We start from the raw sequence: 17,459 nt of genomic DNA on the forward strand, positions 1-17,459 counted from the left end.
GAAAACTGTTAGAACATCTTCCATGAAGATATGATAAGGAAATATATTCAGAATTTTCCTTATTACAGTTAAAGAACATACACTGTTCCTCACTTTTCTTTATCACAAAATACACGTACTGTTTCACTGTACAACTGCTTTTAAYGGCTCTCAGGCAGAAAAATACGTGAATATGTATTCCTGAAGTCTATCCTATTTATACTACCAAAGCTATGGATTCCTACAGATCATTACAAATCAACACTTACAGAAATTCCGTACTCAGTTGGCATCTAAAGGCATAGTGAATATATGCATATCAGAAGAACTAATTCTAGCTAACAAGGAATTAAAGTAAAAGAGACCTAAAGCTATTAACAGGAGGCTGACCTTCAGTCTCTTGAGTAAGCAAAGAGCTGGAAAATAATGTCGGTTGAGTGTATCAAAAGGAGAATATACGCAATAGTTTTAGGGAAATAGATCTACTGTACATATTTATCTAGAGTTAATTAAAAACATAAGCCCAGGACTGTGATGGTGTTACCTTTTCTACACTGTTTTTCCAACTTCTCATTCAACTAAACGTGATATATTTACTATTAAATGGCTTTTTTGCAAATTTGATTTTCTTATCTCCTATAAGAGAAAAATAAATAAGATAAATCTGCTCTAATTTAGTAAAAGAAAGCTATGTTTTCTAACCAAAYTCTAAGGCCTGAAGACAGGCCTTACTATAATGAATATTGACTTCAGTGGAAAAATTGCTGAGTTTTTGTAATATCTGTTCTTTCCTTTACACATTTTTAAACTATGTTAATGCAAATGACCTTTTTTTCCCTTTACTAGTTTAATTGTTCAGTTTTTCATTAGAYGATGCAGAGACATGGCTTCATATCAAAAATATGAAAATATGACACTGCAAATACTATCCATTGTTTAAGGATTTGACTTATTTCACATGCATACGGTCAGATTAAGATTATTTAGGCTGGAAACCTATTGTTCTAACACTTCAGAATTTTTTTTCTGATGCTCAGATGAACTGAATATCATCCAAGGAAATACATCTTGATTCAGCAATACAAAGGAAAACAATCTGTTTTTTCTAGGACACTCTTACTGATCATTACTTTATTTTGGCAAGATGAAAACAAATATGACATCAAAATTCCTCTGAAATCAATAGCAAAACAAAGCCAGGATTTTATCCTTCACAAACTCATTATTTCAGAACTCATGATACCTTTACCAATGTATCAGCCTTTCTTATTGTTGTATGTCACATTTCTACACCTAATTCTRCAAAGGATTAACTGTTTAATTACATTCCTCTTAAGCCATAAATACGTAAGCACCACTGTCATTTTCTAATGGTTATCAATAAAATATAACAGCTCACTCCACACGGTTTTGAACACCTTCAGCATCTCTCCAGTTTTTTTCTATCTGATAGTATCTTCTTCGATTTGTGATTCTAAAACTTGATTTGGGTCAAAAAAATGTACTGATACTAAATGAGCTTGTTTCAAGAGCCAAGTTTCCAACAAGACATGATAATACTATGAAATTAAAACATGAAGTGTAAAATTCAGACTATCAGAATGCACATATGGCTGTGTGCTTTCGTGATATTTCAGTTATTTGGCAAAAAGAAACAGAAAAACTACAATCCTATTCTTAACTACCTTTTGTCCAATTCTGCACTGGAGGTTGAAAGCAGAAATGTTAAGATTTAGAACTAAAGATGTAAAGGCAGTTCAAGCTCAAAAATCCGATTATCCCTGCCAGYATTCAATACAATTTCAGGAAGATARAAGCAGATTTTAGGTAACATAATGCTTTGGCAATAGGCAGCTATAAAACCACCCCAGAATTTAAACTAGCTTGCTTTAGCTATCTTTTTTAAGACTGCCTGTATTCAGTGTTCCTGCTTCTGCATGTCTGTGTTGTAAGTGTGAGACAATACTAATTAGGTTAAACAGTAATGATTGATTTTCAGTGAGTGTACTTTAAAGCTTCCCTCTTAAACTGACTTCCCTTCTCCTTTCCCAGTTCTTCAGTTGTTTCAACATACCTACCTTTTCCCTTGCATTTTCATTTTTCAACAACATTTCCGTTAATCCTATGCTTTGCTCAAAACAAATGCTCAAGGACAAAATTTGTCCTGCTGTTGCTACTTGAATCTCACAGTTTTCAGAAAAAAAGAGCCTTCTAGGATGTCCCAGTCACTCAAAATTGTTAAGCTGCTGCTTTTCACGCTGACTAGCAAGAACAGAGCTGAACAGGAGACTTTATACCACCCTGAGTCACTGCTATTTCCTATGATCTTCTGCTGTTGCAAGTACCATGTCATATTATCCCTTTCATATATTTTGGAAGTTTCATCTTAAAATATGCTGGTTTTCCTCGCTATGCAGGCTGTTCCCAGTCCAGGATGATCTAGTTTCCTGCATAGTTGTGTCCTGCTTATATCCAGTTATTGGTAGCTGTTATCTTGAATAATTTTTGCATTCTTCTTCTCCAGGTTTTATTTTCCTGGGATTTACCCATAATGTATTTCTATACAGCAATCATATTCTCTATCAGGTTCATTTCACAAGGTTCATTTCACTAAAACACTCCTGTAGTCTTTTCCTGCAAGGCTGGCTTTTCATCTGCCTGCTCTATTCCCCCTCAGATTAAGTTCACCTTTCTTCCACTTGGATGACATGAGGTCTCACAACTGCCTTATGCACTGATTGAGGCTCCCATGTTTCACAGRCAGATAATAGTTAAGTCCAGTTAAAAAAAAATCCTAGTCTTCATGCTTTCAGTTTGCCTGAGTAATAACTTTTCCTTCTGCCCATCTACTTTAAGGATTTTTGGCTTCTATATAGATTATATTCTACTTTAAAACCTTCAGGCAACCAGATTTTTGCAACTGTTTAGGGTTTTTCTAGCCTTCACTGATTTTACCACAGTCTCATCTAAAAATCATTGCTCTTAAAGAGCTGCTACCCAGACAGGGGTTTTCAATCTATTGTAGTCCTAAGTTTTCATTTTTCACATAAGAATTTGCCTGCATGTTTTAAAAATACCAGAAAGGCTTCCCCAAAACCAAGGCAAACTGCATCTCACATGTCAGTATGTCATTCATATGAACACAAAGCAAGCAACTGTAATGACTCAAGCAGAAGTATTATACAACTTGTCATTCAAAAGCTAGTTCAGCATAATGGGTATCCAAGCATCTTGCAGCTGTTTTGCAGATTACTATATCCATGAAGCCTGATCAGTGTGGCTCCTACACACCACATGAGTCACTATGATTATGGTACTGTGTTGGTAATTTATAAAAATATTCTCAAAACAGGTAGTGTTTAAAAGCTACCCTTGCATTTCCTCTGATGTGCTATGCTCATAACATACGTTGCTTACAGGTGTGTTGTATTTTCAGATTTAAATTATCTCAAAGTGTCCACTCATTTCTTTGGCTTTGTACTTCAAGAACGAATATTTTCAAGCAAGACGAATAATAAATTTGGTATGATTACTGCCTTTGATTACAATTATTCAAGCAAAACAGTACTGTAAAAATACTTTTTATAAATTGAGTTTAATAAAACATTTCAGAATATACCCATCGCTGTCTAAATGAGTATGTTTTTTATAAAGGCGTCTCTGAYCAAGGTGATTTCATAAATAACACTGACACAGTAGTTACTACAGTATCGTGTCTCCTTTGTGACGTACACTGGTTGTTATGGAGATGGTAAAATATCAACCATTCTGTGTGAGACTGTATGAGATCAATTTTGGATCTGTTACAGCAGTTTCATTTCTCTGCTCAGCTGTAATCAGCCTTCCTTAGCAAAAGAAAAAGGAGCAGATGGGAATATAACACATTTTAAAATAAATAAATGTTTGTATGATACTTTAAACTGCTATACAGAAGGATTTGTATGTGTTTAACAGATGCAAACTGTAAGAACTATSTCAAATTCCCCAAAACTCAAATAAATCTAATAGCCTCATTTCTGTTGAGGGCAACTACTGTTATTTAGATTTAATAATTTACAAAGAAGCAGACTTCTTTTATTTCATTCCCTAGTTTTTAATTTTTTTAATTATACTTCATGAAAATATTTGTTGCTTCTTAAAGAAGAAGGGTCAAGACTAACGTTCATCTTCTACCCCAAATTTAGGGGCAGTGCATACACGGCTTTTATTTAACAGTGTGCTAAAACTTTCTAAACTTCATGAAATGGAAGGAAAATGGTTATGTCTGGGGAGGCCAATATAAAAACATGGTCTCAGATACTTGGCTAGGTCCTCTGAAGATTACTTTTCTCCATTTTTAAACTACACTAGTTCAAGAGTCTCAGTGTGCATGTCCTGAGCCAGTGAAAGCATTCTGATCCATAGGTTTTGCTACTTACAAACACAGGAGGCCACGCGTACAGCCCAAACTCAAACCACTGTAACTTTGGTCTGTCCCAACTCATGCTCTTCTCCTGCTGYGCCTTCCTAGCATTCATCCCATCTACCTAATTCACAGTTCCACAGTACTCAAGTCGTTACAATAAAGCTTCTTCCTCTTGTTTTTCCCTGTGTGATTTTTTTATGCTCTCAGTATGCTACCTGGGAACTTCCACTGGTGACAGCATGCCACAGCTAAGCAGATGTCAGCAGCCTAGATATAGGCAAGGAAGAAGCTGGTTAAAAGACTTCAATTTTTCAATAAAAATACTCTAAAACCTGCAGCCACATGGAAACATGGATAGTGACCATGGATAGTAAAAACAGTTAAAACACACCAAAGGCTCTAATATAAACCAAGATCAAACTAGTCAAACCTAGAACAAATACCAACTGCATGTTAACATGCAAGTCTTTTGGTTAGTACAGAACAATAATCAGAAATGAGTAATGAGACAGTAGAAGCAAGAAAATCAGTTACCAGTGTAATTTTGTTTTTGAAATAAATCTTGCTAAAGGAAAGAAACAATAATCAAAACGTGGATTAAAATTACTGTACTGATTTCTTTTTAATTCTGTGAGAATAAATTCTTGATGAAATTTTACTAGAATATGCATAAGTTGCTTTTTCACCTTGCCATCTATAACTGTTCAGTAGTGGGTTTTCTTTTTCAGCCTCAAAGGTTCAGTTTTCTGATGCTCTTTTTCATCTTTTTTCATTAGTTACTGCTCTTCCTCTATAGCTTTTGAAATATGCGGGAGGAGCAGTATGTATTGCAGCAGACTGACTACATGTGAAAACTGTTACTCTTTCTTAGTAAACAATTATTTTCATTTCAATATTTATCTTCGTACTATGACTGATTCCATGATGTCAGCACGTATATGACTACTTTGAACGTGGCAATGTTGTGCCTAACTTGTGCCCTTGAAAAACAATTTATTACAACTTCTTTTGGCCAATATAATTCACGAGACAGTCTGTTACTAAAGTAAAATAAAACATGGCTGGGTCAGGGTTTTACAGAGTTCTATAGCAAGACTGGAGTATGGGAATTCCTCTTTTCCSTGCTTGTCCTTTCCACAAACGCACCAAAACATACTCATCTGAAGTAAAATCTGCAGGACATTCTGAATGTCTGACATAACACAGTTCAATAGACATTACAACCTCATTAATGTAACCTTTCTGTTAAATATGGGGATTAAGTCAATATAGCAATAGATCAGGAAGAGTGTTAAAGGTTTTAGCTCCTACAAGCACTACATAGCAGCATATTAACTACCATTTCTTTAATGTATCCTTCTCAGGCTCAGTGAAGCCGCAACAGAGTAATATCTGTTGTTATAAGTGAGCAAATGGATCAACAAAATAGATCAATTAGCCAACTGTAGGAAAACTGCATKTATTTTCTCAGACCAGAAACCTCATCGTATGTAAGGGAAATCATGAAATGTACACAGATGCTGATCTCTGATGTCATTCATACTGTGTAAGAACATCCAAGATCAGATCTGTGTCAGAAACCTTAAGACTGGCAGGGGATCAGTCCCTATTTCTGTGRAATACCAGGAGGCTATAGCATGGCAGACACAGAAACCCTACCACCACCCCCAGGGTCTCAGCTGTAGACACCTATCTACTACATACCCGAAAATTTTGTGAAAGGCTTCCCTTAATATGCCATATTGGAACTCTTCACCTAAGAAACTGATCTATAGAATTGCACAGAGCTAAAATACAGTATTTGACTGGAAAGTCTCAAAATCTGCAAGAAAACCCTCAGTTTATACTTCTCTGGAAACATTACAGAGAAGATAACTTTCACAATTACTATTAAAGGAATCCATTTTGTATATTCTAACACTATGTTCATCTTACTGAACATGGGCCACAGATGTAAAGGGAAGTAAAAATACAGCCATAGCAGGGATAGAAAAGTGTTTTTTGTTGTTTTTTTTTTCAGACTATGTGGAACTGGCAACAAAGTGTGCATCACAGTGAACAGAGACAACACAAATAGGATTAAGAAAACGTTTGCCTACCTCAGGTGCCATCCAAAAGGGTGTTCCCACTGAGGTGTTTCTACGCAGACGTGTGCTTGTGAGCTGGGCTGAAACACCTACAATAAAACAGATCCAAACTTGGTTTCAAATTCATTATATCATTTCAGTCAATTTATTTCAAGTGTCAAAAAAAAAAAAAAAAAAAAAAAAAAAGCCTGCACAGCTGCAGAATGCCTGACCAAAGTAGATGCATCATTTGTACTGAATTATTTACTTGATTAATTTCATTTTTTACTTTAATTATAGCTTGTCCCAGGCAGATCACAGCTTGCTGTTTCCTTTCAGAATTGCTTTTTGTGAATGACTCTTAGTCTGAAGCACTTTCATCCAAATTCAAAGTACTTAACTGGCAACCTAAATCAGAGACATGTCTTTCTACTCTTTTCATGAATATAAACTAGAAATGTCCTAATCACCACATGACTTAAAACTTCTGTTCCAGAAATACTGCCCGAAGTCCAGATGAAATTCACTCCTTTAACATTGCTGGCAGGAAATTTGATCACTGGGTTTGCAGAGGCCACAGTTCAACAAAACATTTGTGCACCTGCTTAAGTCTTTCCCTACCAACAAAAAGCACAAGCTTATGCTCACATTGAGGCTTGTACTTACAGAGTTAAGCACACTCTTAAAACAAAGCCTGTGCTTCAGTTCTGACTGGGGCTGGACTACTGCAGCACAACTGAAAAAAGGAAAGAAGGAAGGAACTGGAGTAAAATCAAACAAATCTGAATGAACTTCCACAACAAATCTTCTTCTGTTTTCTGGCCAAAATATAATTGAATTGTAGAGCTCAGGAGCATTCTAACTAGCTGACACAAAATAATATTAACTTCAAAAATACTTCATGTGAACACCGTTTAAAAAAAACGGCAACTCAGTGGTCTGCTGCTATGGTATTACCCGCAGACAAAGAAAAATGGGTAGAAACATGTACAATAGAATTGTATTTGCTGCCAATAAATAAGAAATTCAAAGAAATTCAGACTCAGTTATAATTTCTAAGTCAAATAATTAAACTGCCTGCTTCAAGATTCAGTACTGTGTTTTTCATTTCAGTGTGATTGCAACCCTTCAGTCATTTCCAGGTCACCACTGTGAAACAGTTAAGGGCTGGAACTTACAGCAAGCCTCTGTGCATTTAAGTCTGATTTCTCTCCAGCTAGCCTAATTTGTCGCTGCTATCTATGGACACTCCAAAACAATACAGAATACCAAAGAGCTGAGAGAGCTAAGAGACTGCAAGACAACATGAATGAATGCTGCAGACATTTCAGGTCAGCTTATACCATGACCAACGTTTATTTAAGTATATCATGCTGCTGAGAGCAGATGAAGATGAACGGGAAAATGTGTATTACATTGAAAAATCAAGTTGCAAAGTCATGCAATAAAGATAAAGAAACACCTCAATTAATAATACCTGTGTAACGTTATCTGTGACCAAACAGCCATACATACAGCCTTTAGTTATGATCTTTTTTTAAAAAAAACACAGGATTCTGCCTCATTCCATGGATACTGCTCAGTGAATGGGTAGCTATGGAGTATTTCCTTTTATTCCTGTCAATTTGAGTTCCAGTCCATTATTTACTATACTAAATACTATGCTAAAGCTAAAATTCTTATTTTGCTTTTAACATGTTTCCTTCCTTCCTTATCACACAATAAATCTCCTTAACATTCTTGTGAAATAGGAGAGGATTATTAACCCCAGAAATTAACCTAAAATTATCAAATGCATCCACCATTTTTGGATACTCTATCTGAGATACTTCAGTTTTCAGGCACTCTACATATTTCAAGTAGAGCTATAATAGTTCTCAGCTGCAGTTCAAGAACACTTAGCTCTTCTGCAAAAGAAGACAAGATGTTTCAGACCAGATACCAGGAAAATGAGGAGCACACGGTGGTGACTTCCAAAAAGTTTGATATAAGTGACCTGCCAAAATCATCTGTGGCAGAAGCAAGAACAGATTCCAGTTTGATATCACTCAGCTGAGACCTTTCTCTTCCTGAACTCCTTGCATCTTTTACTATACATCCTCCAGTTTCTTCAACAAATGGGAAAAACAGTTCTATAGACAACAATTTCATCTGTGACTCTGTCCTAATCCATTCCTAGAGTCCTCTCTCTGACTGAGGCAGTGGAGTGCAGGTAGAAATACCACCTAAATGAAAGAATGTAGCATGGTGCTTCTTCAGATGGTAGCACACAGATATCTGGGCATCTTGACGTTTCCTGACTGTTCMGCAATTAGCTTATGTCTTTTTTGGGATAGTTATTTGTTATAATTTTGTAGAGTTTTTATTGTTTTAGCTTAAAACCAGACAAAAAAAAACTAAATGTGGAACCAGAAACCTCCACCGATATTCCCCCATAGAATATCAAGAGGTTGAAATTCTCAGTTTCCTAGAATCTGCCACTTGGATTTGCTGCACACACACTTGCCCTTGAAAACAACAGCCCCAAAACTGAGCTTCAGCTGCAGATAATGCCTTTGATATTCCTGATAAGCATTTTTTTTTCTTTTTTCTCCCCAGAAAAGAGTAGTTATGAATAAATCATACTGGTAAAACTCCCCCGGATGAAAAGTGATTTTTTCCCCCTACCAGCCCAAGATTCATTGCACGTTTTGCTTGAGGCCACATCTTTCTCTCAACACTATTTTAATCGTTGCCTCTACCATTCAACACAATGAATTTCTGATCCTAGGAGGTGCTAGGAGACACCTGTTTTCTAACTTATTTTATAATCTTCAGCACATTTTTTCATTRAATTTATAATACTATGACATCGTCAGTATTAAATTTGTTTTCCACTGCATGCATTTCATGTTTTTGGATTTTTTTGTAATATTACTACTTACAGGATTTCTGGAATGCAATTTTATGCTACTCTCATTTTGTAAATGTTTTTATTTACCTTCACGTACTGTTAAGCAAACAACTGTTATTCAAACAATACCATTTTCAATGATGATTACCTGATGTATTATATGGTTTCACTAAGAAATCATACACTATTAATCTTTTTTCCCGCTACTGTTAATAAAATTATTTGTTCCACTACATAGTCATGTGAGGGACTACAGCATCTCTTTATTTCTCCAAGCACATAGACAAAAAATGTTGATCTGAATTTAATTGTATTGCCAAGTCCCTTTCTATCTATTTATCTTTTTCTCTCTTTCTCTCTCTCTCCTGTTTTACTGATGTTTCCAGAGTAGCCCTGTCCATATCTAGCAGCAATAATCACAAATTAAATGGATGTTGTTTTCTGGACTCAGGGGACCATTTCGCCTTCTGCTCAGAGGGAATAAATGTGCTCCAGGCTAGTAAAAGTCATTTGAGAGAGAAGAATGATTTCTTTTCATATGCAAAAGATGGAATATTTAAATTCAAATTAGAAGGACAACTGCCCTGAAACTGACATTCCTTGAGAAATGCAAAAGAGTTCTGTAAATAAAATGGCACCCCTGGAACTATCTTTAAATCATTAAATTACTATGCTTAAGTTTTCAAGTTAAAAGTCTATTACTGATTTTTGGTTAGATTTTTCACTCTTGCTGTATCAGGCTGTTTTTCCCTTTCTCTTCCTAAATTAATCCTGAACATCCTCCTGGAAAAGTCTCTTCACTATAGCATTCCCAGCGGAAAGTAAACAGATGCCTTTGGCTAAACTGCATATATCAGGAAAACAAATGGGAAGTAGTCATTACCAAAGTCAACGAGCTTGACTCCACCTTCTGTTGTCAGGAGAATGTTGTTTCCTTTGACATCACGATGAATGACCCGGTTATTGTGCAAATGCTGAAGGCCCTATATGCCAGCAGGAACAAAAAATAAATTTACTCCCTTATTTAAAAACAATTACCCTACTATTAGGGAATGTAATGAAGACAATCTGTACGTACTCTATAGAAACATCTGTCCACTGGATTAAACGCTTGATACAACCCCTGTTGCTATAATAGCCCATACAATATTGTCAACATTACCATACGTTATAAAAGGAAAATGTATGTATGACATGAGTAAATTGCACCCTTTGCAGTCATTAAAAGCCCAGTGAATGAACATCCTTACCAGGAGAGCACTATATAAGATGTATGAGATTATAACTTCATCCAACCGTTGACCACACTTCAGCAGGCCTTTGACAAGCTCTGTGACAGAACCTCCATYGCACAGCTGTGAAGGGGGGGAGGGTGGCACAAGGGGGAAAGAAGCAAGACAAGACCTCAGTTACTCAGCATGCTTGTTTAGGCTGTGAATGTGTACCATGCAAAGATGCACTACAATAAAAGAGTGGGAACAACTGGACTTTTACCTGCAATTATTTATGTTGTCCTCCCTGTCATAGAATGCATTTGGTTAGCAATGTTGATAACAAATCACAGTGATCTGAGTRTGGGGAGGAAAGCTGAAACTGAAGATTATAAAATGTAACTAAAAAAAAATATTTTAACAACTGTAGTGCATCTTGTTGCTAAAAGAGGATTTGTAAATATAATTTAACTTATTTGAGTATTTTCACAATAAGGAGTGCATTGTCCTTTTGAGAAACTGGTTTGTGCAAAGAAAAGGACAGAAAGACAAGACTGATGCTCTTGATAACTGGAAGGCAAAAAATTACTTTCATTTCAAACTTTCACTCCATCAATGCTCCTGCTAGCAGGCAATATAAAATAGACAGAAGCCATATCTCTATACTCAGACTTGATGGCATGTGCTGCCAACAACTGAGAAGAAACATTCTGATCCAGAAAAGCAGTTTCTTGCAAGCATTCCATTAATGGCTGCCATACCTCAAAGGAGGAGGAGGAGAAAAAGTAGAATTAAAATCATTGTATATGTTTCCACCCACATCTTTAATTCATTGTCTATGCTTTTTAGTAGCAATTCCTCTCTTTCCTTCCCATTCTTTCTCTTTTTCTTAAATATTTACAATTGTTTGACATTAAGACGATGGGAAAATTAACTGTTTTTCATCAAATTTTACGTTCTAGATCTGTTTCTGTAGCATGCTCCCTTATCAACTTTTCTGCCATACAGAAATTACATGYACTTCAACATGAGTTCATTTTACATTGTCAATATTAAGCATCAAGTTCTACAGCATAAATCAGAAGAATGGTATAAAACCAAAAGCTCTACAAATACTTTGAGTTTTACATTTCATAGATAAACTTTACCAATTGCCTATCAGTTCCAACACTGCAATTTCTGTGATATGCGGATATTTTCCCTCATTCATTACTAAATCTCCTCGCATCAAAAATTTTTACTAGACTAAAAGTYTTAGTTCATGGGAAGGTCCAGATTACATGATACACAAGATATCCTTTACGCAAATAAGTTCCYGAAGTAAAATTTTATCAATGATAGCATTGGTGATTCATACAGAAATTTGACTTTCCTTCTAAATTTTTTTGTAGGGACATTTTTAAAATTTAACTGCATGGGAGCATTCAAAYCAGTACTGAGCAAAAATACTCACAGAAAAACTTCGTCTGGACACATACTCAAGATGTGGCCTCACCAGGGCTGAGTAGAGGGGCAGGATCATCTCCCTTGACCTACTGGCAACACTCTTCCTAATGCACCCCAGGATGCCATTGGCTTTCACCACTGATGACGACCCTCTGAGCTCTGCCTTTCAGCCAGTTCTCAATCCACCTCACTGTCCACTCGTCTAACCCGCACTTCCTRAGCTCATGTAGGAGGATGTTGTGGGAGAGAGTGTCAAAAGCCTTGCTGAAGTCAAGGCACGTACACCACGTCCACTGCTCTCCCCTCATCTACCCAGCCAGTCATTCCGTCATAGAAGGCGATCAGATTGGTTAAGCAAGACTTCCCCTTGGTGAATCCATGCTGGCTACTCCTGATCACTTTTTCCTCCATATGCTTGGRGAGATGACATCCAGAATGAGGTGTTCCATCACCTTTCCAGGGATGGAGGTGAGGCTGACCAGCCTATAGCTGCCTGGGCCCTCCTCCTTGCCCTTTTTGAAGCCTGGAGTGATAYTGGCTTTCTTCCAGCCCTCAGGCACCTCTCCAGTTCTCCAGGACCTTTCAAAGATGATGGAGAGTGGCCTGGCAACAACATCCGCCAGCTCCCTCAGTACCCGTGGGTGCATGAGTCAATATAAAATCAGAAAGTAGGCATGCATTAAAAAAAGCAAAAAACTCTAAAGTTCCCCCCCCCTTTTTTTTTTTAATAATTACTGAAATTTAGTATAAGACACACATCTAAATATTTTTTAAATACTTTGGATTCCCAAAAGATTGGGTGTTTTTAGAGAAATGTTTTAATTACACCTTCTCCAGTTTGATAAAAAAAAAAAAAAAATTCAAGCTGCTTTCACATAGATCATTCTTATCAAAAGATTACATTGTTTCTGGAGGCGGAAAGTAGTAACTTGAATAGAAATAAAACACAAAGATATTTTCTGTTAAACAAGCTTCAAGTATATATGTTATTTTCAGCAATGGACACAGATCACCTATCACCAGTCCTTTGATTAATGGTCCCAATCAAGGAATCATGGAAGTCTGTGACTCTTCTGTCACTACAGAGCAGACCAACATTTCCTTGTTAAGGTATAATATTACCAAAATATTTTTACCTCGAGTACTAGCCAGAGCTGTCCTCCCACATACTGATCTGCTTTGTAAAACATCCCATAAAATTTAACAACATTAGGATGACTGGGAAGAAACTGCAAAATATTATATTCTGCTTCAATTTCTTCATCTACATCCTAAATAGAAAAAACAGATACAGAATATATAAACACAGTATGTCTGTACAAACCAAGAACAAACTCTCATGGATATTTAAACAATCAAAGATTTAAACAATCTTTGAATTGTTTAAAATCCTTTTATTTTGATGCATCTGAAAGTACTCAGTTGTTATTACAAATTTAATCCAAATCAAATCACGCCACTTTTGCTTTTTTTTACATACAGAAACGTGAACTGCATGTAAAGCAAGCAGTTCATTTTCAAAGCTACCTCTTATGCGTAATATATGTCATCAGAAAAAGTAAGTTATGCTTAATTTTGCTCAGTTCTCTAAATAAGAGATTTGCACATGTATTATTTTCTAATCTRTTTTTTAAACATGCATATATTTTAATGTGTGAGCTAAGAGTAAATATATGAATTCATTCATATGTGTTTTATTCTTCATTCTAAAGACATAAGGTGGGACTAATTTAGAAAACAATTTCAGAAAACTTTAAAGGGAACATCAGTAAAAATAAAAACATCCTTAAGAGGACATCTTGTAAGCCTGTCAAGAAAAACACACACCAGAAACCATTAAATAGAGGCACATAAAAATCCATAAAACTAGCAAACATTACTGAATATTTGTCAGTGACACACTTGTGTGTCAATTACAGAATATTGACTGATATCATCAACATACAGGCCAAAATGCAGCAAAGTACTTAAGCCCTGAATCTTTCCTCATTTCTGTACGGACTGACTGTCAGAAAATTTAAGCACCTACAAAAAACACGAATATGTATAATACTTTGCTAAAAGGGTTATCTTACTGTTTAGTACCTTCTTTTAATTTATACAAGAGAAGAACAAGATGAATTTCTGTAGTAGTAGATGACAAAAAAGCAACTTTTAATATTTTAGCCCAACTACTGTGATCAAACTCCAGCTTGATCCACCTGTACAGCTATCAATTAAATCTTCCACTGAAAATGAGAGTCTTGATTCTCAGGGAAGTTAAACCCCACTAAAACTAGAGCTGTCACACAACTACCTCAGAGAATTTGGGCTGGTACTCTTCTTCTATATTTACTCTAACTATTGCTCAGCAGTACTGTACACTTTTAAAAGGTTGCTATACAATATTCTAAATTTGATGGTACTTCTGTGATAGGAAAAGTCATTCTTTCATGGAGTACATACATTAAAACAAGAACATTTAAAATTAACAGCATCTAGCATTTTCTGCTATTGTAGGCCCTTAGAACGATGCCTCRGTGTCCTCCAATCACATGCATGCCTCAAGTACAGATATCTAGTATTTTTATCAGAAAAATTATATAGAGCTACAAATGAAAAYAGGCAAATCTTCAGATAACATACAGGACATTGAAACCTTTCCAGTGCCAAAMCCAATACTAGAAACAGTACCAAATCTTGTTTGCTTTCACCAATGTATTCTATAAAGTTGTTCCATCAATTGTTTAATCTGCATTTCAAATCTGTTTGAGAACTCTTAAATTAACAATGAAGTTAAATATTTTTACTTACACTGACAGGATCCAGAATCTTGACTGCTGCCAGACTGCCATCTTTCTTATGGGCAACCTTATAGACTTTACCATAAGTGCCTTTTCCAATAGTCTCTATAATCTCCCAGGTATCTGAGGGATCTTCTAATGATTCTAGTCCAATCATATTGGAATTATATTGAAATAATCCATATAATGGCTTCCTGGAAAACAAAGCAAAAACACATGATGTGGGAAGGACTAAGCAACTCTCTACCAAAGAGGGAGTTTCACAACAACAACAAAATAAAGGTATTGTACCAACTTGAGAAGAGACACAGACAGAATGACAAATGGAAAATGGACAGAAAGATAAGATCACCAAGTAAAGAAGGAGAAAGAAATCATTGGGGATGGTTTATTTTATTAATTTGCTCTGCTGCATGTACTAACTATTCACTTCAAATACTGCCCCCATACACTGCACCATTCTGAATCCACTTCAACAAGCTGTGACAAAATCTTGTCCTTTCCTCTAAAGCACACTCTTTTAATGGGTATATTTATTGCACACAGCTCACAAAATCAGACTCTAGTTCTTGTTCATTAAAAAGATGCATACAACGCATCTAAGATATTTTGTCTAACGTCCTGCAGATGATTGCCAGGCTAGGTATTCAGGAGACATAACGCCTCATCCTATGTGACATACCCACAACAGGGCTAAGTACAACTAATTTATTTAAAGTTAAGACTGGCTGGCTGGTATAATATGCAGAATGACTTGATAATAGACAGTAGATGTCCCTGAGGTAGGATACATCACTGGAGATGTTGCTCAATAAGTYCAGTAGTCTCTGTCTCCGTATTTCACTTGAAGTCAGGGTGTTACAGTCAGCTGAGTGCACCTCCACCTTCAGGAGGTCTCCCAACCAAATAAGTAGTTTCCTCACACATCCCAGAGTGATGTATTACAGCTTGCAAAGAGGGGTCCTTGCCATCCTTGGAATTATACAGATAGCAAGTTCTGGTGATTATGAACATGACAACACTTTTTTTTAGGATTTCGTATTTCTATGGAATCATAAAACCTACACCTACAAGTAGTTAGAACTTAATTCTTGTCTCTAAACCGGAAATAGAGAAAGGGAAAACAAAGTAAAAGAAGAGATTAATTTAATCTTCTTAAATAACTCCCCATTAGGAAAGCTTACTTGTTTACAGTTTCTCTAAGAAAGGGCACTGTTTGGCCAGTTGGCCATATGTAGGTCTTCAGCTGTTTTTACACTCAACTAAAAAACATGAATTCTGAGATCAATGAACAAACCAATGAAAAAGTGATCTTTCAAAAGTAACTGAAGAGAACACCACAACTGACTACAGAAGCTGTTTGTTTTTGGAGGTGAGTCAACTCTTCCCTCATTCCAAACAACCTCAAACACAAACTCGAGTTTTAAGGCTTGAGCCATTTCCTTCTAAGCATGCCTGACATCTGCATTCCTGCTTGGAATAATAATTATATTAATTTTTAAAAGCTAATGTCCTATTTACCTCTACACCATTTCCAGTATCAGTGACAACTACCTGGTATGAGAACTGGAGCTGAAAAGAAATGTGCGCCTAACTGAGGAAACAGAACAAGTAATAGGGAGTGAAGAAGCAGTTCTTAAATTTACCTAAAGAAACATTTTCTGTTCATGATAGAGAAGAAAATAACTTGTAAATTCATACTGAGTGAAGATCCCTATAGCAATATTAAGAATGAAATTATATTTATAAACTTATTTGTATGTTATGTTCTTTTCCAGAAGAGAATTTCTTTTTTTAATCATTTAGATTGTACGGAAAAATGTTTGCATGTTGTTAAAATAATTTACCATGTAGAGGTTACAAAAGATGGCTTGTTCCCAAAGTCAGGTTAAAGAAGCATAATCTTTCTAAAACAATGGTAAGCACATAGGGTACATTTTAAAAAAACTCTTCCTTCCTTGGCAAAAACTGTATTTGCACCAAAGATGGAGGCAAATAATATATGAAATTGCTTGGTCTCTTGCTTTACTGAAAAAAGCAAAGAAAAGAAGGGAATGGAAGGAGGAAGGAGACAAAGCTAGAGTCAATTCCATTTATTGTGGGTCAGTAATTTAACAGGACAGTTTCTCACTGTTTGTAATACTTGTACTGTCCAGTACAGCATGCTGGGAATAAAGAACAGAATTCTGAACACATGCAGTCAGCACCTAGATAGAGAAGCAGCTCAGGTGAAAACATTTCTCTGAAATCAGTGAACAGAGTGTACCACAAGCTATGCAAGACAGCAGCCACAGAGATGTAGCTCCTGAAAAGTCAACGTTAAGAACACAGTTTGCTTTTCTTTTTCCTGGGTATGAGTACAAACATTAGGAGGAACAGTTGCATCTGAGGTTAAAAAAGTAGACAAAAATCAAACCTATTTTGAACATAGTGTGATGTGTGATTTTAAAGCTTTAGAAGAAATGGTACAGAAGTTCATGTGCAAAAATAAACAGAAAAAAACACTCCAGACTGCAAATTTTCAATGCAATCTTACCAAAAAGGGTTGATATTTCACGGTCACTATAACAACTAGCCTACCATGCACAATGTCCAGAAAATGATGCACTGCACTCTTTGCACCAACATAACATTTACTATGATGGCTCCTCCTGGAGCAGCCATTTTGGATAAATG

General features: G+C 36.0%; 1 protein-coding gene across 3 annotated transcripts in view; it reads right to left on the reverse strand.

Moving 5' to 3' along the window:
- The window catches only part of MYO3B (myosin IIIB), a 227,727-nt gene that overhangs the window by 182,003 nt on the left and 28,265 nt on the right, over positions 1 to 17,459 (reverse strand). For 2 of the 3 annotated variants that reach the window (XM_085323242.1, XM_085323250.1), the window contains exon 1: positions 6,484 to 6,546. In XM_085323242.1, coding sequence (XP_085179368.1) covers positions 6,484 to 6,495 — 12 coding nt within the window. In that variant the 5' untranslated portion in view covers positions 6,496 to 6,546. Of the gene's footprint in view, positions 1 to 6,483; positions 6,561 to 10,226; positions 10,327 to 10,593; positions 10,699 to 13,136; positions 13,272 to 14,793; positions 14,978 to 17,459 lie in introns of those variants that run through there. The other variant, XM_085323256.1, reaches the window with a different exon arrangement.

Source organism: Rhea americana, unplaced genomic scaffold (assembly GCF_003343005.1).
Source record: "Rhea americana isolate MKP2758 unplaced genomic scaffold, rheAme1 scaffold_12, whole genome shotgun sequence".
Taxonomy (NCBI): Eukaryota; Metazoa; Chordata; class Aves; order Rheiformes; family Rheidae; genus Rhea; species Rhea americana.